General features: G+C 33.1%; 3 protein-coding genes and 1 long non-coding RNA gene across 17 annotated transcripts; 2 read left to right on the plus strand and 2 right to left on the minus strand.

Annotated features, from left to right (window-relative positions):
* Positions 1–3,001: 3,001 nt before the first annotated feature.
* On the plus strand, positions 3,002–4,480 carry LOC122313816 (BURP domain-containing protein BNM2A-like). Its single transcript, XM_043129067.1, has 2 exons — positions 3,002–3,159; positions 3,368–4,480. The coding sequence occupies exons 1-2, from the start codon at positions 3,055–3,057 to the stop codon at positions 4,331–4,333; spliced, it is 1,071 nt and encodes a 356-aa protein (XP_042985001.1). The 5' UTR covers positions 3,002–3,054; the 3' UTR covers positions 4,334–4,480.
* Positions 4,481–6,199: 1,719 nt separating this feature from the next.
* Positions 6,200–12,110, minus strand: LOC122314510 (mediator of RNA polymerase II transcription subunit 32-like). Of its 14 annotated transcripts, XR_006243728.1 has the most exons (7): positions 11,907–12,110; positions 10,059–10,508; positions 9,768–9,821; positions 9,174–9,478; positions 8,765–8,811; positions 8,560–8,654; positions 6,200–6,336 (listed from the first exon to the last, which is right to left on the minus strand). XR_006243728.1 is itself a non-coding variant. In XM_043130152.1 (3 exons), exon 2 carries the CDS (start codon positions 10,488–10,490, stop codon positions 10,059–10,061), a length of 432 nt encoding a protein of 143 aa, XP_042986086.1. In that variant the 5' UTR covers positions 10,491–10,508; positions 11,907–12,110; the 3' UTR covers positions 8,856–9,363. The 14 variants fall into 14 exon arrangements, 4 of the variants coding, with proteins under 4 accessions (XP_042986086.1, XP_042986085.1, XP_042986082.1 ...); XR_006243733.1 differs by lacking the exon at positions 8,765–8,811; XR_006243732.1 differs by lacking the exons at positions 6,200–6,336; positions 8,765–8,811 and adding an exon at positions 8,382–8,432.
* Positions 12,111–16,249: 4,139 nt separating this feature from the next.
* LOC122314155 lies at positions 16,250–17,608 on the minus strand. Its single transcript, XR_006243623.1, has 2 exons — positions 17,251–17,608; positions 16,250–16,642 (listed from the first exon to the last, which is right to left on the minus strand). It is a non-coding gene; the product is annotated as an uncharacterized LOC122314155 (long non-coding RNA).
* A 2,799-nt stretch (positions 17,609–20,407) lies between these two features.
* LOC122312846 lies at positions 20,408–21,319 on the plus strand. Its single transcript, XM_043127491.1, has one exon. The coding sequence runs from the start codon at positions 20,414–20,416 to the stop codon at positions 21,311–21,313; it is 900 nt and encodes a 299-aa protein (XP_042983425.1). The 5' UTR covers positions 20,408–20,413; the 3' UTR covers positions 21,314–21,319.
* The last annotated feature ends 903 nt before the right edge of the window (positions 21,320–22,222 follow it).

Here is a 22,222-nt window from a genome sequence, read left to right on the forward strand (position 1 = left end):
TTTTACTAGTAAAATATAATAAATAATTTTCAATCATTTAATGTCATATCATAGTATGATGAGAGGATGATAAAAATTAAAATGATAAATAGTATTGATCTTTTTCAAATTATCACAGATGAAATATCTTCCATATGCTATACATCATGAGTATCAAATCCCACATCAATAAAATCTCGTTTACTATTCCGTTTGAATCTTAGAGGTTTGATAGCTCTTTTTACGTAAGATTTAGATTATATTAAGTCGCGCATTAGATAAGAAGGAAGAAACAATCAAAGACTTTTTCACCTACATACACCTAATTGTATTACATATCATGTCCATGTTGAGGGTAAAATGTTAGAAACTAGGGCCGGCCTAAGCATATATGGGTCTCCCCTGTAACGCCTACGGGTGGCTTGATGCTATACATCTTTAATACCAAATTCCATATCAATCAAATCTTATTTACTATTCAATTTGAAACTTAGAGGTTTGATAGATTTTTTTTTTTTTTAACAGATTTTAAGTTTTGATTAAGTTCGCGTATTTGGTGAGAAGGCAGAAGCAACCAAAAACCTTTATCCACTTAGATTCATTTAATTGCATTACATATGATGTCTACTTTGATGGCGAAAGACTAGGGCCAGGTTCAGCACATGGGTCTCACCCGTAACGCTCAAAAGTGACATTTCTGATTGAGATTGGTTTTTATTAGGGGTGTCAAATCATGTTAACGGGTCGTGTTCGTTTCGTGTCAAAGCATGTATATTATACATATAGGTAAACCCTAATCCGACCCGTTAAACTTATCGTGTCACAATTTCAAACACGACCCATTAACATAACGTGTGTGTCGTGTCAATCCGTTTTGATCCATTAGTGAATATTACTAAATAAGTTGACACGACAATACAACTTGTTTCAAATTGTTTATGTAAATGGACTAAATAGGCCTGAAATTAACCTGTTTAATTTGATTAAATTTAATATAATTTTCTATAATTGTTAAAATTACAATATCTATAAAAATTATAAAACTAACTACAAGTCTAAAATTAAAATCTAAATAATAAAAATATCGAAATTAAAATTCTAACAATTTTACTTTTTGGTAGAAGGGTATAATTGTAACTTTAACTTTCTTAACGTGTCATAACGGGTTATAACGAGTTGATTCGTTATCAACCCGTTAAGAAATCGTGTCTTAACGGGTCAACCCGTTTTGACCCGAACCCATTAAGACTAAACCCTAACCCGCTATTATCGTATCGTGTTCGTGTTGGATTAACAGGTCGTGTAACAAATTGCCACCCCTAATTTTTATATTCTTCGTAATGCCTCAAGGGAGGCTCAAGACATATTTAGACATATATTTCAAAATGATTAGTTAATAATATAATTAGAGTCTCATTAAAACTACTTAATGAAAAAGTTAAAAAGTTAGAAATTTGAAATTAAAAAATATTTATGTTTCAGTGGTGTTTGGATGTTAGAATAAGATGAGATGAGATGAAATACATTGAAACCATCCCAATTAGGCCTTAATCTTTCAATTATTTCTTTAAGAAAAATTATACTCATCATTCTCACACCATACATAATTTTTTTTTCTCTTACTAAATTTGTGGTATATGAATGATGAGTAAAAGAAATCAATTAGTTTAAGAAGAATAAAATCAAAAAATACAAAATAAATATGGTATATAGTATATAGGGATGATGAGTAATAAAACTCTTTTTTTAATAAAAAATCCTTTCATACAATTTTTTTTTTTATGTCCAAACGTGGGCTTAGACATATTATCAAAGATTTTCTTTTCTTGTATTGCATTAATTCTCACGTGCCAAAATTCTTGCTGCCAAATCACCATCTCCCATACCAAATCAATTAAGATAGTGTTCCAATGCTAAAATTATTTTAGTTGATCTGAATTGAAATGAAATAATAATATTTTATTAATTTTATTGAGATGTAAATAAATTGATATTTAAATTTAAATTTATAAATTAAGTTGAAATAAATTTAAATTTTATATAAAAATTTATAAAATAATATATATTCCTTCAATAATTAATTTAAAATAGATTAAAATATGCTTGTATTCCCGAGTGTATTGACATCATTCATCAAGAAACGAATGTCACGGGCTGGTGAGGAATTATGACCGACCGAGTCAGCTGCCGCGAGTTGTGGCCCAATGGTTCCCCCTCTCGCTTTTCATTTTCTGGATTTTAACTTTGGAAAACACTATATCCACAGATGATTTCGGTAGAAATCATCTACCGAAATTTTTTTTTATTTTTTTTTATATTTTATTTTTACTTAGTGATTAAGTAAACATTTTTAAATGAATATATAATTTTTTTTATTTTTAAAAAATATCTAAATAATTTTAAAAAATAGTGAAAGAAAAAAAAAATTACAAAAAAAAAACGTTTTGTAGTGATCGGTAAAAATCTTCTGTAAAAATTATCTGTGGACGTAGCAACGTCCTTTAACTTTTATGCTATTTAATTAATTTGCCTATGAAAATTGAGTAAATAATTTACACAGTTTTCAAATATATAAATTATGAGGATTCATTCTTTTTAAAAAATAAATAAAAAAAATCATAATTAAGACTCACATGAAAAAAAAAAAAAATCTTTTTTTTAATGATGAACTTACTTTTTTTAATAAATATATCACAATATTAAATATTGTAAGATTTATATATTTCATCTATATCTTTTCAACTTAAACCATTCAATTCAAACATAAAACATCATAATAAATTTTCTTAAAGTTGGCCTCTTGAAATATTTAATTGTGGACTCTATGAATAATTGTCAAAGAAATCAACTTGAAGCATTTGCCAAATTAATATAATATCCTTCCCGATTTGTTATTAGGTTTTGGACAGGAAATTTAGCATATCCTCTGTAATGTTTGACTTGATTTTAGTGTGGCATAAAGGACATAAATCTCTTATGATAGGCTCCACCCCAACTCTTCTTAATTATTCTTTTCCCTGATAACGCCAACCGTCTTACGTCTTGCTTATTTAATGCTTCCGTTCTCTTAATTCAATGGGCAATGATAAACAAAGTTGGAGATCTTTAACCAAGGAAAAAAAAAAAATGGGTTCTGGGTTTGCATCTTGGAGCCTCTTCCTTCATCTACTAATCATTATGGTAATCTCGAGATTGTACTTGATTCTTATTGCACTCTACATGTCTTTCAGAATATATGTTGCTGTAATACTCTCAATTTTCTTTTTTCCCTTTAATTCTTGGTTATAGATTAATCGAAACTCTGAAGTAATATTATTTATTTTTGGAAGATCTTGACTCGGATTTTATTGCCTGTCATTCCCTGTTTATGTCTGTAAATTTTCTGCAGGGTGCTCATGGCACTGGAGCCAGGGAGTTGACCAAAAGACACCCGGGAGAGTTTATAGATCGTCATGATCCTGCAAGCAAGTATGGAGAGTTCGAAAAATCCAAAGGTAACATCATGTTGGGATATCATATGGAGGAGGATGATGTCCATATAAGACTACGTGATTCCCAACGCCATGCCATGGATGATCCTGCTGAGCTAGACCATGATCATGTTCATCAAGGAACACATAGAAAGCATGCTCATGCGTATCGGCCTTCATCCCACATGGATCACATGGACCCTTCCTCCATGATCTTCTTCACATCTAAGGATCTGAAGGTAGGAAAAAGAATGCCCGTCTATTTCCCAAAAAGGGATCCTTCAACTTCTCCTCACTTGTTGCCTAGAGAAGAAGCTGAAGCAATTCCCTTCTCATCAAAGGAACTCCCACACCTTCTTGAATTCTTCTCCTTCTCCCGGGCCTCTCCCCAGGCCAAAGCCATGGAAGATACACTTCGACAATGTGAGAATGAACCCATTAAAGGAGAGACCAAGTTCTGTGCCACCTCCTTGGAGTCCATGCTTGATTTTGCAAGTGGCACTCTGGGGTTGGATTCCAACTTCCGAGTTTTGACAACTTCCCACCTCACCAAGTCAACCACCCTTCTCCAGAACTACACTTTCCTCCAAATCCCAGAGGAAATTCCTGCTCCCAAGATGGTAGCATGCCACACCATGCCCTACCCTTACGCAGTTTTCTATTGCCATAGCCAAGAAAGTGAGAACAAGGTGTTTAAGGTTGCCCTGGGTGGTGAGAATGGAGATAGGGTGGAAGCTCTTGCTGTTTGCCACATGGATACCTCTCAATGGAGCCCTGATCATGCGTCGTTTCGCCTTCTTGGGGTTCAGCCTGGGACCTCCAGCGTCTGCCATTTCTTCCCAGCAGATAATCTTGTCTGGGTTCCAACAAAGTTGTCAATTTAGTATTCCGATCCAAATGCATGCGCTTGTTGAAGTTTTACTTCTGAATAAATACTTGTGCGCATATGGTAGTTTCATGTAAATATTTTACGGTTTGTAGCGTACCATTGTAATGAATAAAGTAGTGCTGCCTTTGGCATTTAAATCGAATTAGATAGCCGGTGCATTTCCCAACCAATATGGCTAGTTAACAGATGATTCACAGGGAAGGAAGACAAGAACTTCATCCAAAAATATAGAGAAAACAAGTCTGATATTCAATTCAAAATTATTAAATTTAAGAACGTCGAAAATCAACCCACAAGCAGGGTCGTAATAGCCGAAAATCATCCATATCAGAATTTTACCAAAAATAACAAAATCCTAATAATCATGCCAAAATTAAATACGTAATAAAAGAAATAATATGTCAAAAATCTCACTCAAATTGGATTCAAAATCACTTACTAAATGATAAATAAAATATTACCATAAAAGATAAAAAAGAATTAAAAATGGAGATTCAGAAGGGAAATCGGTAGATTTTGGCCTAAAAAAAGATACACAGCGAGTATAGCTGGGTGACCACGACGTGTACGCTGAAAAGAGTTTTCTAAATTGTGGTCATATATGCAGTTCTAATATCTGTAGCCAAAATTATAGTCAAAATATCGAAATGCATCCAAAATTGCCACAATTAGGAAAAGATTACGATTTCTTGCCATATTTGCGCTGATTTGCTAACTCAAAAAATCTCAGCACCATCAATATGCCATCTGGCTCGGATCCTCTTGCATCATATTGTTTATCTTTTTATTTTTTCATATATTTTTCTGTTTTCATTCTCCCTTAAATTTTGCCTAGTTCTTCTACATTGACATGGTTCAAGGACCCCCATAAAATAGGAAAAAAAATTATATTTTCAAGCCAATAGGAAGGATGCACTTTCTAAACCAAATATTTAATTCGCAATAAAAGTTCGATTTCCATACCAATTTGCAAATAGAAGAATTCAAAATATGTATACTCACATTGTGCACGCTTAGGTTCTTAAAGGATCTATCAAATGTACATTTAAATTACGTATCCTATATATTAAAGCATGCACTTAAGTTTAAATCTGAATTTGGTAGTATTTAGCAACCATCAAATTTAAAAGCTTTTTCCAGCAAATGAAAATGGGTTGTCCTGTTCATATCAATATCTGGCCAACTAATCACATAAAGTACGAAATTTGATCAGCATCTTAAGCGTCTGTCTGATTTCCCCTTCAACAACGGCCATCATTTTGGTACCCATTTCCCAGTTGTGTTGGTAAAAGCACCAACCACTCATACTGAACAACATGCAAAGCACTAACCAACGCGTGGGATGCATCATCTGTACACTGTTCACACACCCAGATTTGCCTTTTGTGCAGTGTTTGAACCGACTGAAGATCGTTTTTTTTTTTAAGGATAAACAATGTCGGGCATGGCACATTCTGAAGGCCCACCATTGACAATTCAGTGATGATCACCCCTTTGAAAACTTCTAAGCACAAAGAATTGATACGCAGAAGCTTTTCTGGGAAGAATAACACTCATAATACCATTGTATTATTTTCAGGATTTATAGATTTTCACAATCTTGCACGAAGAGATCTAAAACCTCCAAAGAAACTTTGCCAAATAACTGAAAAGACCATATATAGAAACTATTGCCAATATTTTAACAACAAAGCAAGATATTGTAAATCAGTCAATATAGCTTCAGCCCTCGAACAGATTCAGTTCTGTGTGGCTCTTTTGTTCAAAGTCCTCGACACAAGGCTTCTTCTCTTTTTTATCCTAAACGTGGGCATGATATATGATAGCATTAGGAGTAACGTCAAAATCTTTAAGAAAATGATCCTTTTCCCTGGCATCAGAGGCATATGGAAGATCTCGACGCAAAAGGCCTTTGATTGCTTCTGGGATGGGTTGGTCTTTCATTATGCTTTTCCAGTAGTCTTCTGGGTCTTTTCTGGCATCGTTGAGGTCGACAAGCTATTGCAAAAGAAAACACAAAGTTAATAGAAACAGTGCTGAAAGAGGAGATCAAAGTTGCTAGATATGGAAGGCTCACCAAGAACAGAGAAAAGAGAAGCAAGAATGCAGAGATAGTCTTCATTATCTTCTTGTCTGCACGCTCTTGGATTTGTTAATCTGAATGGTGCTACGCTCATCAACATCTGACTAATAAACCCTTTTATAGGCCAATTTCAAGCATCCTTATCGTGGACCTCTATCTACCCTTGATATATCATCCATGTGTATTAATTTGAATTTTGGTCTTATCTGTATATATTTGCAAGATGTAATTTCCACTGAGGTCACAGTTTTTTTTTTCTTTTTTTTTTTTTTTCACACCATACTTGAAATGAATTCTATCAAAACATTAGAATTCATTTCCCATACCAACCAGAACACAAGATCTTTCTCATGTTAAATACTTTCCCTTTTTTTCTCTTGTTAATAACACAAGATCCTCAGCTTGGCCAGATCCACCCCGTATGGCTGGACCATCCTTGGTTGCTATAGTTTTTTTTTTTAATAATATATATGTTACGGACCTAGTACATGGTCAACTGTCTGTCTTACCCAATATAAATGCAAGATTGACGCAATATTATATAAATTTATTCAAAGGCAATAAATTAATTACTTGATTATCAATTTCGTTGGCAAAGCTGATGACTTGTAAATTGTTTATTAAATTGCACTGAATCCTCCCTCCTTGGTTGTAATTACAAATAATAATTATTAATATATATATATATATCTTTATTTAGATTGTGTACTCCCTAAATATTTCATATATAGGGACCATGTCATGCTTTAGTCAGCTTTTATTATTGTCCATGTTGGCATAAAGATAAAAATTAAGAACCCTAATCATAGGTTATAGGTTGAGTTATAACGATGACATCTTTGTCCGCCATCCGGTTGAGCACTTAACTACTAAAAGGTCCATGTCACGCAAGCATTTCTCTATTTCATACTTGGTTATTTATTCTTTACACCAAAAATTGTAGCATGGATTGTCTATATTGTGTATGTTTATGTATTGATAGGGCTGATCAGTTTGTTTCCCATCGGAAAAAGAGAGAGAGAGAGAGAGAGAGAGAGAGAGAGAGAGAGAGAGAGAGAGAGAGAGAGAGAGAGAGAGAGCAATGAAAACAAATAATTTCATTGTCTTAATTTAGTATTTAATATCTACTTTTAGAATACACACCCAATTAAATAGAAATAATTAATTTAATAATTGATTTAAAAGTAATTCGTCGAAAGTCCAGCTTTCATTTCCTCGTAATTTGAATTCAAGACATAAAATTCATAACATTTGCTAAAAAAAATCATTCAATAATTTCCATATCAACTCATGAAAAATATGAATATCTACCTGCAGATCTAGATGTAGATTTTTACTTAAAAAAAAATAGATCCAGATGTAGATTTTTCGTCTTTAATTTAATCGTCGAGCGGTACTTTTCTTCAATGAATTTTAGGTATACTTACCCCCCCGTGGGGAATATATTAAAAAGAGAAAAAAAAAAAAAAAAGTTTTCTAGTTAAGGATATAGACAATGGGTCGGCTTTGCTGCAAAAGTCAACTTCACGTGGGGGCATCACGGTATACACTTCGTTCCGTAAGTCATCGCATTCAGATGTGTCAAACAAGAATGCTAATTTTTGTACTTTGATTTATTTAAAAATGATGTTGGCTTCTTTGACTTTCATGTTTTTCTCAAGTTCGCCCAGCACTTGAGGCATCCAAGGCGCCATTTAGATGTTGAGTACAGTAAAAATGAATTGAATTTTTATAAATAGTAATGGATTAAGATAATATAGTAAATTTTGTAGAATCTACCTAAAATAAATTTAGATTTATTTAAATATTAAAATGAATTTAAATATATATTTTAAGAAGTTGAAATAGATTATAGATACTACATATAAAGAAATGTTGAGTTGAAAAATATCGTGAATTTCACATGTAGAGAGATTTTGAGTTTAGTAATTTGAAAGTTAGATATTTAGATATTAGATTCAGTTTAAATCAAACTGGATTGAATTCATCTTTGTTGTTCAGCTGCCTGGAGCTTTGTGATCATAAAAATATCAACAACAACAACAACAATAATAAAAATAAATAATTGGTGGGCAAAAATGACGTTTTAAAACTGAAGAAGAAGCCTCACAGCTGTGGACATTAGATAGAATAAATACCTGTACTCAGCTGTAGACATTACTGGCATTGAAAACTTTCAAAATGTTTTGTCTTGCAAACAATATTGTCAAGCATCTTCAATGCATCATAATCTCTGTCAAATAAATGAAAATCAATAGATCATTTTCATGTCAATTCGTGACATTTTTTCCCTGCATGCCTGTCAATTTACGACTCAAATGACAATATAATATGCAGCCTTACGTGTAAAGATAGAGGATGACCTCCCAATTAGAGTGTCTGACTTGCATCTAGAAACAAAAGACTATAGTCACAAATATTCAAACCAGAACGATGAAATTCAATAGACAGACTTATTCTTACTGCTTATTCACATTCCAAGAACCAATAAGACATTGACTTTACAACCGCATCACCTAAAGAAATTCAATTCACTTATGTTATACAGATCAAATCTAAAAGGAACAAATTAAACTTATGGTAAGAAATGAAAAGCTCATTTATCAGTAAGAAGTATCATTGCATAATTTAATATAAAATATAAATACTTCACTTCAAGGTTCTAAAAAATGGCCAGTTGGAATGCTGTGAAAGAAAATTGTTAGGAAGCCAGGTTTAGAACTAGAAGGAAAAGAAAGAATCCACAGCATACGGGAACTTGTCATTTCCTCAAGACTTCTAATCTTGCCCACAGTTTGCAGCTCTCTAATAAAACTGTTGGCAACTGTAATTATTAGACCTGCATCCTTGTATTCTCAGCCTTGGCATCACATATCACCAAAATAGAAAATCACTAGGCGATCCTTTCCCCACGTGCTTTGATATTGTAGATCCCCAGCACTCTGATAGCATACAACAAAAGCCACAAGGCTCAATAAACTATCTTTCAGAGTTTTGGCTCTGCTAGATACAATGAAGAATGGTCTCAATGATGATAATTGCTGGAAGAAGAGATAACTGTCATACACAATCCATTTATTAAATTAGAAGTGACGCTACTTTTTTTTTTTATAAATAAAATTAGAAGTGACGCTACTTGCACGTATTATGTGGATATTGCACATGCACATAGCTCATCTCTACTTATGTATACAAACTCATAGTATGTGCAAGTAGTATTACTCTTACCACATATTCACCAGAAAATAAATAAATCTCCAATTGAATTTTGTGCGGGATTGATTTTGGCAGCTAATGGAAGATCTGAGTTATAGGCTATGAATGTTCATAGTGGAATCTCTCTTACCAATGGACTTCTAAGAAAATGCAAAAGGTGCCCTGTCACCGCAGCAGTCGAAACCTGAAGACTAATGATCCATTCGAAGAAGTTAAAGTATGTAGTAAATTATTTCACAAGGCATGACAAACTGTACTAGAGGTGAGGTCAGGATAGTATACGAAATGAATCTTATTCATGGCACTGGCAATATCACAGATGCCTCCAATGATGAAACAACTACAAGAACTGTGTTCATTTTCAAACAAATTGGAAAACAAGAAAAGCATGTCTTAATTTGTCATGATGTACCATCTATACCTATTGAGCTGCATCTTCAGAGAACCTAGCATCAAAAGGAGCTGAAGGGTGGGAATGGGCAGCACCAGTTCCAGAACCATGCTGTAGTTCAATCACAAGCCATCGAACAGCCTTACTCATCTGTTCCAACTGTACTGCACTAATGGGTGGGAGACCAGTACTGGCAGACTGCCCTGGCTTCCCAGCCAGTGAGCCAGTTGCTTCATCCACAAGGCACTCTGATCCAATCCTTTGCTTCACAGGCTCCACGAACTCGTCCGCTTGGTCACAAGCAACTCTGAACAACTCCCAAATCTGCTTAAAATTTTCTACAGCAGCATCTGTGGCTGCTGTTTTCTGGGCACTAGAAATCTCCTTGGCTTCGAGCACATTAGCTGCTGCAACCACAAACTCCTGATATGCATTGTTCAGAGAATCTACCGTGCTGTCCATTTTGGGGCTCTCTAGCTGCTGCAAAAAACATAAATAAATAATAACTGCATGAAGTCTCTAGTCACAAGAAATTAACCCAGAATGAGATATGTGAAGTCCAAAACAGCACACATTGCAAAGAGTTTTGGGTGAAGTGGCAATTTCCAACAGCACCAAGAATTGGTTGTATTTCGAGGAACTTGTTCATAAATATGGAATGTGGGAACGGAAGCCTATTAAAGGGTTTTTCTGAACAAATAAATGCCAAATGAATAACAAAATTAAACATACACTTGTAGTCACTAAATAATAAAATTTTCAATTTTAAACCCAGGATGAATCACAAACCAAAATATAAATCCTACCAAATACCGAAATCTGAAATCCAAAGTGAAGATATACCCAGAGAACTATCAATCTCACCCGCTTCCATATGTGTTACTCTCGTATACAAATAACCAGTTTACCAAGCCACATAAAATTCTATTTGAACCTACAAATGCAATGGATTTCCGACAACACCAACAAGCTAAGAGGAAATTATGTACAACAAAAGTGGTCAAGACAAAATTTTTTTTTTTTTTTTTTTTTATGAGTAGTGGTCAAGAAAAATTGAACAGGCTGAAACCGTTATTACACTGAAAATATAAGTGTTTCTCCAAGAGTATAGTTGGCACTACACAGCACCATATGGCTTGATTGGCAAACTAAGGAAAAAGATGTAGTATAAGCCCAACCCTGTCATAATTCCCAATAATTGTGAGCCTGTGGCCTCAAATTAAAGCCGATTTTCAAATTTCTGCAGCTAAGATCTCAGATTTTATTTTATTTCATTTTATTTTTTTATATGTTGGAACCTCTCCAAGACAGGACCCACCCCTACATAATAAATCCGGGTCCCATGCACCACACCTTCGAAAGTATCCCTATACAGAACTGATTGTTTGCACAGTATTGAACCTTGGATGTTGAGGGGCCAAGACCAAGAACTTTACCACTTGGGCCATCCCTTTGGGGTTAAAAACAAACTCAAAATAAATGGATGGAAGTGGACCTAAAAAATCTTTTCAGGTTCGACACTTACAGTTGAATGAAGAAGTGGGAAATTCAAAGACGTTACAATCTCCAAGTTGTGTTAGTAACTGAGAGCACGCGAGCACGTGAACTGTAGGTGAGAGTGAGACTCCTCCGTCCTTGGAGGAGGGAAAAAAGCCATCCTTCAACTTTCGAGGCCTTCCAGAACTCGCACAAAAACTCGAGACTTAATACCAGATGCATTCAACTCACCCCCATAAGTTCAAATTTGACTTCAAGAATTTAGAGTGTGTGATTGTAGAAATTTAGATATTGGATCAGTTGACGATAAAAAAGTAAGATTTGCCTCAAAATAAATGGATAGAAGTGGACCTAAAAAATCTATCCAGGTTCGATACTTACAGTTGAATGAAGAAGTAGCTTCTCTCTCTCTCTCTCTCTGTCTCTATTTTTTCTTATGTTTTTTGAAAGGGTGCGGACTGCGGAGCCTGGAGGGGCTAGCTACCATCTGCGCAGAGCTCGCCGGTATTCTACCGAGGAAGAGGATTTGGGGTGGTGGTGGCGGCCCGGTGGGAGACCCTAGGGGATAGGTGTAACTTGAGAAAATGTTGTGTTTTCTTAAACAATATTTTGTGAATTTTATTATTATTTTTTAAATGCCTCAAAATTTTATTCATCTTTTAAGATTTAATACTAAATTATGAATTATAGCATAAGCTTGAATACATAACTTTTTTATAGTTTTGGAAACAAAACTATGAGTTATTATATCCATTCCTTTTACTAATAAAAGCCAGTGTAAAATACAACATCGGCACCATTGATATAATAATAGTTAAATAAAAATACACTTCTTAAAGAGAAGTGGTGAATCATTAGCTAGAGCATGTGCTACATTATTTATGTTCCTAAAAACATGCCTAACACACTTACTCTTTTTAAAAGAGTTTTTACATCTCTAATAATCAAGCTATCTGAACCCCACTTCTCATCAGTACTATTGATGACATTGACTACAGAAAGAGCATCATCTCCATGGACCACTTGTTGTAGTCCCATTTCAAGACACAATAAGATAGCTTTAAGCACCGCAATGGATTCTCCAAACTGTGCATAAGGGAAAACACCTCTTGAAGATCTGCATGTTGCTAGCACCCCGACCTTCTCTATCTCCAGCAATCACCTCAACTTCCCACTCTGCACTGAAACTTATCAATGACAGTATTCCAAATGATATTGATTGTATCAGGAGGAGGCGTTTCCCATCTCTGCACACGTGTCTTGTTGTTCTCTACCGGTGCAAGCTTTTTGAGAACAGAACCCCTTCGGACCGGTCGGGCTGTTTTTCTCATAATAACAGCTCCCACACATGAGGTGACACGTAGACAAGCTCACACCAAATTGTCTGAAGGACATTCCAGCTGATTGATTTCAGAAACAACCCACTGTAGGAAAGGAAATAGCCACGGGAGCTCTCTCTTCCAAACACAAACAACAAACAACAGAAGAAATAAGACAGATCTTCATCTTCGAGTAGAAGAAAAGGCAGAGTGGTCGTTAGCGTGGGTAGGAGAAAAGAACCAGAGAGAGGTCTTGTATATAGAACTCTTGAATTAACAGTCTTTTCAACCAAAAATACCCAACAAAAATATCACTAAAGATTGAACTATCCATAATTTGAAATAAGACAAATGCGACTCAAATCAACTACATAATAGGTTCTAAAATTGCCATTCAAGATGAAGCACCACTGCGTAGAACTTGAGCCTTCTTAGACTTGCTAGTTGCCAACTAGATCTCGGGTTCTCCTCAACGCAGCCGCCGAGTTCCCGTCGCCCATCTCTCAGCCGCCGCTAGTTGGGTGGGGTCTAATACGGCAACACTGTGGTCGCAGGCTTTGTAGTCGTCAATTGTGATGCCGTGCTCTGCTTCTTCATGGCCCCAGCCACTTATTCTCTTTATTTTCTATTTCTCTCAGACTTGGATCCTCCACCTCTCTCTATTTTCGTGAGAATGTTTCTTGGATTTGCTCTTTCTTTTTTGCAATTCTTGATTCTGAATCAAAGAAAATGTGAAAAGAAAAAGACTGTTGTTTACACCAGTTTTCTCTAATGGTGTTGGTCACCATCCCAACTAAAGTACTACTTTTCCAACCTATGTAAATCTGGGGGCTGGTTTTATTGGAGGGGGAGGACACGACATGTTCACGATGGAATAGAGAGACAGAGACGTACGGGAAGAGGGGGGAAGAAATTCGTCTGGGTTCAAAGGGTGTTCAGCGAGAGGGGTGTGTGCATTGTGTGGCCGAGGAAGAAGAAGTTTCGTCTGGGTTCAAGGGGTCTGAAATTAGATAAGAAATGATTTGGTGTAGACGGGTCCATCTGTTATAAAATGAAGTGGATACGTGATGGGTCATAATTGGAGGGCTGTTATTAAGTGAAAAGCAACCCGACCGGTTATAAGGTTTTGCCTTTTGAGAAAGAATATGTTCTATTTAACAAACTTATTTTTTTATAAGGAGTTTTTTTTTTTTTTTCCCTCAAAAATTCTACAAGAAATATCTTAAATCGGTATCTAAAATAACTATTTTTTTCCTTAATTTTAACTAATTGAGGAGGGTTTTCAAAACTGTGGGGGTGTCCTGGCCCCTAGTCCCCCCACCCTCCGGCACCAGGCAAGTACACGTGATGATATCCAGAATATAAAAGAATAAAATAAATAGTGATTAATATATAAGAAAATGAAATTTGACTTTCTCTAATAAAAGATACATATAAGTGAGTTAAGAAAATGAAGAGCAAAAAAAGAGACCAAAATTGTTTTAAATTTTTGGATTCTTTTCTACCCAAATTCATGGCAGCTCAGGCTCTCTCTCATGATAGAAATGTATAAAAAAATACTAACTGTTTTTATCATTGCTCGCCCCATTATCAAACAAAAATCATCAGTTATAGTTAGAAGCGACCTTCTAATCATTACATCGAAAGTCATGCTGTGTGGTGTGGTGTCTCATACACATTGATTGAATTGAGAAAAAAACAAAAAAACAAGAAGTTTTTTCCTTAAGAGAGTTCGGTTTTTTCGTGTCTATCATTAATGCCCATGTCGTTTTATCAGCTGCATCGTACGTGGAATTCCAATAAAACTTCGTCGGCAAGAAAATATTTTTAAAAAATAGGAAAAATTATCAAGATGGATATTTAGCCTCCGTTTGAAAATTGAGCTACAATAAATTGAATTGATTATTTATAAATAATAATAAATTAAGATAATAGAATAAATTTTATATGATCTATTTAAATTAAATTTAAATATTAAGATAAATTTAGATATATTTATAATAAATTAAAAAAAAATTATAAATCTCACATATAAAAAAATTTTAAATTAAGATAAATTTAATAATTTGAAAATTTAGTATTTAAATGTTAGATTCAGTTTAAAATTAAACCGATCAAGTCCAGCTTTAGTGTTTATGACATGCCTATGATTTGGTTTGTTATTTTTCTCACAACTTATTTATCTTTCTCAATTAATTATCAAAATAAGTACATTCATAACAAAAATTCATATCATTATAAAAAGAAAAGGTACAAAAACCTAAAATAACCATTTCTTACAAATATGTTATTCAAGCAACTTTTTTTTTTTTTTTATCTATTTATCAATTTTTACAATTTTTAATAAAAAAATATATGAGAAATGCTTTAACAATAAAGAGATTTTATAAAATTATATTTATAAAATGATATTATTTGATATGCTATATCAGATTATAAAATTATTTTTATTTTTAAATAAATTATAACATATCACATGAAATCATAACAATTGAATTTATCTTTATAAAATCTTATTGTGAATATAACATTTTCAAAATACATATAAAAATATTTTCAATTTTTTTATTCACTTCCACAAATCCTCGTAAAAACTTAAAATCTCTTCTCAAAACTTACATAAATTCTTCTAACCAAATCTGACATCATTTTCAAATTGAGGGATGGTTGGAAATAATTTTATTCTCATCACATTTTATTTGATTTTTAAATATTTTTAAACATAAATATTTTCAAATTATTTATTACAAAATTTTCAAATTAATTATTATAATTTTTTCAAATTTTCAAACAAAAAAATAAAAATTCAACTTTTTCAAATCTCAAAACGAAAATAATATTAAAAAATAATATTCTAAAAACATTTTAAGTTTATGATATTTTTTATTTAACACTTCTCTATCATTTTTCAAAACTCAATAAATACTTAACTCAAAATAACTTAAAAAAATTACTACTCCTGGTTATAAAATATTCTAACAATATTTATAACTTTTTAATATAAAAATCAGTGTAAATTACAACATCACCAATAATATAATAATAGTTAAATCAAAATAATTATTTATTAAAGTCTGGAGTATGCAAATCACCTACAAGGTTTTTGAAAAAGGAATATGATCTATTTAAATTCTCAAATTAAGTACATTCATAACAAAAACTCGGATATATTATTATAAAAAAAATTATCTCACTATTATTTATAAATTATTTTATTATTATTTACAAAATTATCATTACATTCCTTTTCTTATCATTCTTTTAAAGCGTATCAAATTTTAATATATATAGATTATAAATAATAAGATATTAATAAAATATAAAATAGAGACACGTCATTTTATATAATTAATTTTTATGATTATAATGATTAGCATTTATAAGGAAAATAAAAGAATTTAAAAATAACTCAGATCCAACCCAAACTTATAAAAATACATACAGTCAGATTTGACGTACAATTCCATCTCTATCTCTTTATCTTTCTTTTCCACACAGTTTAAACACTCGCACCTTTGTCGTATTCTATCATTTTCTTCGCAGACTCCACAAACCCCTCCGCATGGTCACAAGCCACTCTGAACGATTCCCACTTCTGCTCAACGATTTCCAGGGCTGCATTCGTGGCAACTGTTTTCTGGCCACCAGATATCTTTTTGGCTTCTAGCACGTTACTCGCCGCAGTAACAAACTCCTCGTATGCATTGTTCATGGAATCTACCAACTTCTCCATTCCCGGGGCTCCCTACCTGGCTGGCTGGCTGCTGAGAAGTTTTGAAAAGAAAAACTGCGAGAAACCTGAATCCTCGAGAAATTCACCCGAAATAAGACATGAGAACAGCAGTGCTGCATGCATTTGCCACTCCTTTTTAGGTTACTTCTAAACGAATGGATTACAAAATTATACATACAATTAATTCACTCCAATCAAATGTTTAATTAATTTTGAATCGTAAATTCCAGGAAGAGGCACATGATATCGATCGAATTAAACCCCTATGGCCTTAACTACTCTACTGAGTACTAAATTTTTGAGTCCATAGTACTGTGTGATACTTACATAAATATATATATATATATATATATTATAAAAAAGGAAAAACTACCTGACGTACGACGCCTAATTCTGCATGAACGTCCTACATATTTATTCCGATACTTCTACGAACTAATTTCCACAATATAAGAATAAATTAATCTCTGTTAAAAAAACAACAGAAGAAGTTAAATTCAGATTGAACAGACCGATACCGTGTATTAGTTGTGTGCACCCGAACCGAATATTGTATATTACATGTTCTTCATGTAACTTAATGCATTATCAGCTTGCATATTCTATTAGATTATTTCTCACCCATCAGGCATAAATGAGTTAATGCATTGGATTGAGAAAATTTAGAAATCACCTGGATTTTTCTGCGGATGCGGAGCGTTGAGGGGCTCGAATTTTAGCAACGTTGAGATTGCCGAGATCTGGACGCCCGAGGGAAGTTGAGGTGGCCGTCCGTTCCGAGTGGCGGGGGTAGGGGGAGCTAGTGGGTGACAGGAGGATATGATCTGTACTGTGCGTGAAGGCCGGGTCCGTTGGAGCGAGGAATGAAGATCAATGCGAGCAAAATGCGCTGAAAAGAGTAGGGAGAGAGTGCGATATTGGACTGGCAACTGTGGGACCAGTGGTTTATAACTGGATAAAGGAATTGCCGTCGTCGGTTCCCCCTCCCAATTTTCCATTAAGCCGTATTTTTTTTTTTTTCTTTGAGTCGATCATGGAGGATCTCAATCATGGAGGTTCTCAAGTCCCGACAAATTCATTGATTCACGCTTGGGAACAACTTTATTATATCGTGTCAAAATAACGTTAGGCATAAGATTTAAATGTTTTTGTAAAAATATGAATTCTATTAAGAAAAATTAGTTTCACATATTTTTACTGTAAGGCTCACTTTTTTATAAAAAGTTTGTGTGAGGCTTGTATATATTAATTCCAAAATAATATAATATCTTTTTAAAAAATATATAAATGAATAATATTAGAAATAAGCTTAGCATGACGTGTAATATTGCAATTAGTACATCCATTCCATTTGATAAATAAAAATTTATCACTAAAAAAATTTGCTACGGTCACAAATATAATATTTTATAAAAGTAAACATATAATATAAATCGACATAATTTCTTATGACATGTTTGATATATTTTATAATAAAATTATTTTTATAGTCTAACATATTACATTAAATAAATTTAATTTATAAATTTATTTTTAAAATATTTCTTTATAGTTAAAATATTTTTCATTAAAAAAATCGATGGTTAACATATGTGATATTCAATGGTTGCATGATTTATATTTTCAGAAAAATATTGAAGGATATTTTAAGAATTCTTCTTCCATGTATCTATTCTCCCAATTTTTGAGATAAACGGCTATTTCTTGTTTTGAGCAATCACTATTCCTAGCCTTTGTCCCATTTCGTGAATTAAACGGATCGATTTTTAAGATTTTCACATACTATTTTAAATTTTCTTTTTCACAAATCTTTTTCGAGTAAGAAGGTTATTTTCAAAATTCTTAGGAGACGATAAATAGTTATTTTGAGAAATTTTTTGTAAAAATAAATATTTTAGTCACAAATAAATTTTATAAAAATAAACTCATGATAAATTGATATAATTTTATATAATATATTAAATTATAAAATTATTTTTATTGTCAAATAAATATAACAATTCACATAAAATTATCTTAATTTATAAATTTATAAGATCCTTTTATCGATGTAGTGCTTCTATCCGGAAAAATGATTATTTAAAAATATTTTGGGACATGCCCCTGCTCATGTCGACGTAACTTGTTAAAATTGGATATATGTCGCTGTCGTAAATTACTACATGCCAGTTGGACGTAAAAAAATGTTGGGTGAGGTTTAGGGATGAGATGATATGAAATTTTGTGAATAATAATAAGATAATTTATAAATAATAGTGAGATAATTTTAATTAAGTATTTTTTATATTTTGAAAAATGAGATAAAAAAATTAAATATAAAATATTATAAAATTAAAATATTATAATAATATTGTTTTATAATATTATTTTTGTTTGATGATTTGAAAAAATTAGAATTATTTTTTATTTCTTATTTAAAAGTTTGAAAAAGTTGTAATGATTAGTTTAAAAATTTTGTATTTGAATTATGGTTAGGAATAAAATTAGATGAAATGAAAATTCTATATTTCATATGAGGGCCCTAAACATGCCCTTAACCTAAAATTTAGGATAATTTTTGAGATTTTATGGACCAAATAATATTTGATACGCACACCTCGTACTGGAATAGCAGAAGCAAAACATGTTTGTGGTTTTGATTGAGACAATAAGTTCTATATATGTAAGTTGACGAAATAGAAATTTTAAAATACCAATTAAAGAATATGTTGAAAATAATTTATTATTCGTACTTGATAAGCAGATATTTAAGGACTCGTTTCAAGATAAAAGAGTTATTGATCAGGAGATCATGATAAGCCTAGTTGTGTTTAAGTGCATGCCAATCAATGGACTCGACAATTGGTCTATGTATTTTGAAATTTCTTGCATTTAATAATGTTTATCTCAAAGCTAATTGAACGACACTAACAAATTATACACGTTTACAACATTCATGATTTGACAATTACAGCATAATTCTAATGTAACAACATATATATCAAAGAGATCATGAGCAAGCAAAATGATACTTATATTATATTGTTCATCAAGCGACAATTTAATGCTAAGAGTCAGACAACCTGATGACATATATCCTGATTCTCCAAATAAAAAATTTGAATTCGAAATTCGAACCTTCAACCCCTTATCATAAAAAATTAAAAATCAAACGACAATTCATTATTTTATGACCAATGTTTGGAGATTGATTCATCCCTACATCTCGAATTTATTACAAAAAGATAATAAACAATACCCATTTTCCATTTTAAAAAAAAAAACCAAAATAATATAGAGAATAAAAAAATTATATCATCTTTATTTAGGCCAAGAGAAATTATGTAAAAAATATTTAAAATTCATAATTTTATTTGTTCAAATTCTTCACCTTCTTATTATTATTTTTTGGTTCAAATTTCTCACCTCTACTTTTGGTCCAGATTTGTTATCTATGTGTTTTTCATAGCTTCTAGCCTTCTATGCTAAACAGAATGCAAATTAAATACATAGAAGCGATCATATCATTAAGAAAACTTTGATTAAAAAAATAAAAATAAACTTCATGTGGGGGCATAGGATTGGAGAAGCCTATAAATTGGACCGAGAAAGAAGGAGACGATAATCTTTCCAAACCAACCCGATCCAAAAAGTTACTATAATTTGTAATCCACAAAGCCCAAATCTGTTTATTCCTCTTATTCAAATTTTAAAAAATTACCAAATCCTGATTTGGATACCGTAGTTTTATCTCTTTTTAATTTCTTTGCTTATGCTCCTTCGTCCCTTCTTACGTTTTTTCATTGTTCTTGTTTTCCAAAACTTTCTTTGTCATTGGCAAACTTAGAATTTCAGTCATGAATATCGAATATCAAGAATTCAAGAAGAAAATAAAGAAAAACAGTAGTTCAGCTGAGAATCAAGAGCTCAATAATGAAGGCGAAGGCGAAGACGGTTTGCTAACTGTTTCTCTTCCTATTCATCCCCCAAAGACCAATCGTTCCTTGCTGGCAGAACAGCCTGATCTAACACCACCGACGCCATCATTCTCACCCATGGTTCACTCAATCTCAATGCAAGCACGGTTATCTCAAAGCACCCCAGCACAACTTCCCCTTCGACGCTCACCCACACACCCTTTATACGTGCCATCTTTCATGCTGGAGCCCCCGAGTTCATCCTCGGCTACGTTTCGGCAAGAAGGTGTCCCGTTTCGCTCTCCAAATCATGCTTGTCGTAATCGAAAACGGATGCTGGGTGAGGGAAAAAGTGAAACCATCCCAGCTCTGTTCCCGTGGGCCACGACGCATCGAGCCACTGTGCATAGTCTAAATTACTTGCTATCCAATCAAATTTATACTATTTCTGGGGACGTCCAATGCAAGCGGTGCCATCATAAGTATGAGATGGAGTATAATCTAATGGAAAAGTTTGTCGAAGTTGGTAGTCTTATCATGGCGAAGAAGAGCGCCATGCATGACCGGGCTCCGAGTTTCTGGACGAATCCGGTTCTTCCAACTTGCAAATCTTGTGGGAAAGAAAACAGTGCCAACCCCATTATCATAAAGAAGAAGAAGGCGATCAACTGGTTGTTTTTGCTTTTGGGACAAATGCTCGGGTGCTGCACCCTCAAGCAGTTGAAGTATTTCTGCAAGCACACCAAGAATCATAGGACGGGTGCCAAGGATCGAGTTCTTTATCTGACTTACCTTGGATTATGTAAACAACTAGATCCTGATGGACCTTTTGATCCATAAGATTTTTGTATTGGTCATGGGTGTTAATAATTAAGGACAACAACATGTAGTTTTGGTGTTTTTGTCCTTTTTGTTTCTTTTTTCTTTTTAAATTTTTTTATGGGCTAATGCCCCTTTCTTTTTTTTTGGTTCTTGATGATGACCTCCAATAATATTTGTGTAATAATTAATTTAGCTACTTTGCCTTCAATTTCAAACTGGCTTGTAATCTTTGCAATTGAATGATTCAAATGCATGTCATGCGGCCTTGGAGTTGCCATGCATGCATGCTAGTTCAAGATTTTTATGAAATTTAAATCTTGTGATTTGATCATAAAGTAGTTACATGCGTATTATCTGATAAGATCATATATATCAATTATACAGATCATTTTATTTGTAAGGACTTTTATTCAAATAAAATTACGGATTAATTTTCAGTTCTATCCTACCATAACATAAAATACCAATTGAGCTCTCCTCCCCTCTGTTAAGTGTAGCGCAAGAATGAAAATGCAGAGCAAAGGACGAGTGGAAGATGAATGAATAACAGAATTATATTCTATATCACGTGCTCTGTTACAAGTGTGTATTGCTATTTATAGATTGCAAACTGTAAAAATAATAAATGAATAAAAGAATGTAAAAGAATGGATTTACAGCTCATGGCCTTTAACAAAATTGTATTCCTCATGTTACTGCTTTGTCCTTATCAGGAGGAACCGTAGGCAACTTAGATTTAAATTCATCTTGTAAGTTCATTAGCCCCTCGCAAGATGGAGAGTAGATGTTTATCACTCTCATCTTGGACAGTAACCGTTTGAAAGCTGGAGAATGGAGCGGCTTGGTCAGCAAGTCTGCGACTTGATCTGATGAAGACACATGCACAGTGGAAACTTGTCCAGCCAAAACTTTATCACGAACTAGATG

Source organism: Carya illinoinensis, chromosome 6, assembly GCF_018687715.1.
Source record: "Carya illinoinensis cultivar Pawnee chromosome 6, C.illinoinensisPawnee_v1, whole genome shotgun sequence".
Classification (NCBI taxonomy): Eukaryota; Viridiplantae; Streptophyta; class Magnoliopsida; order Fagales; family Juglandaceae; genus Carya; species Carya illinoinensis.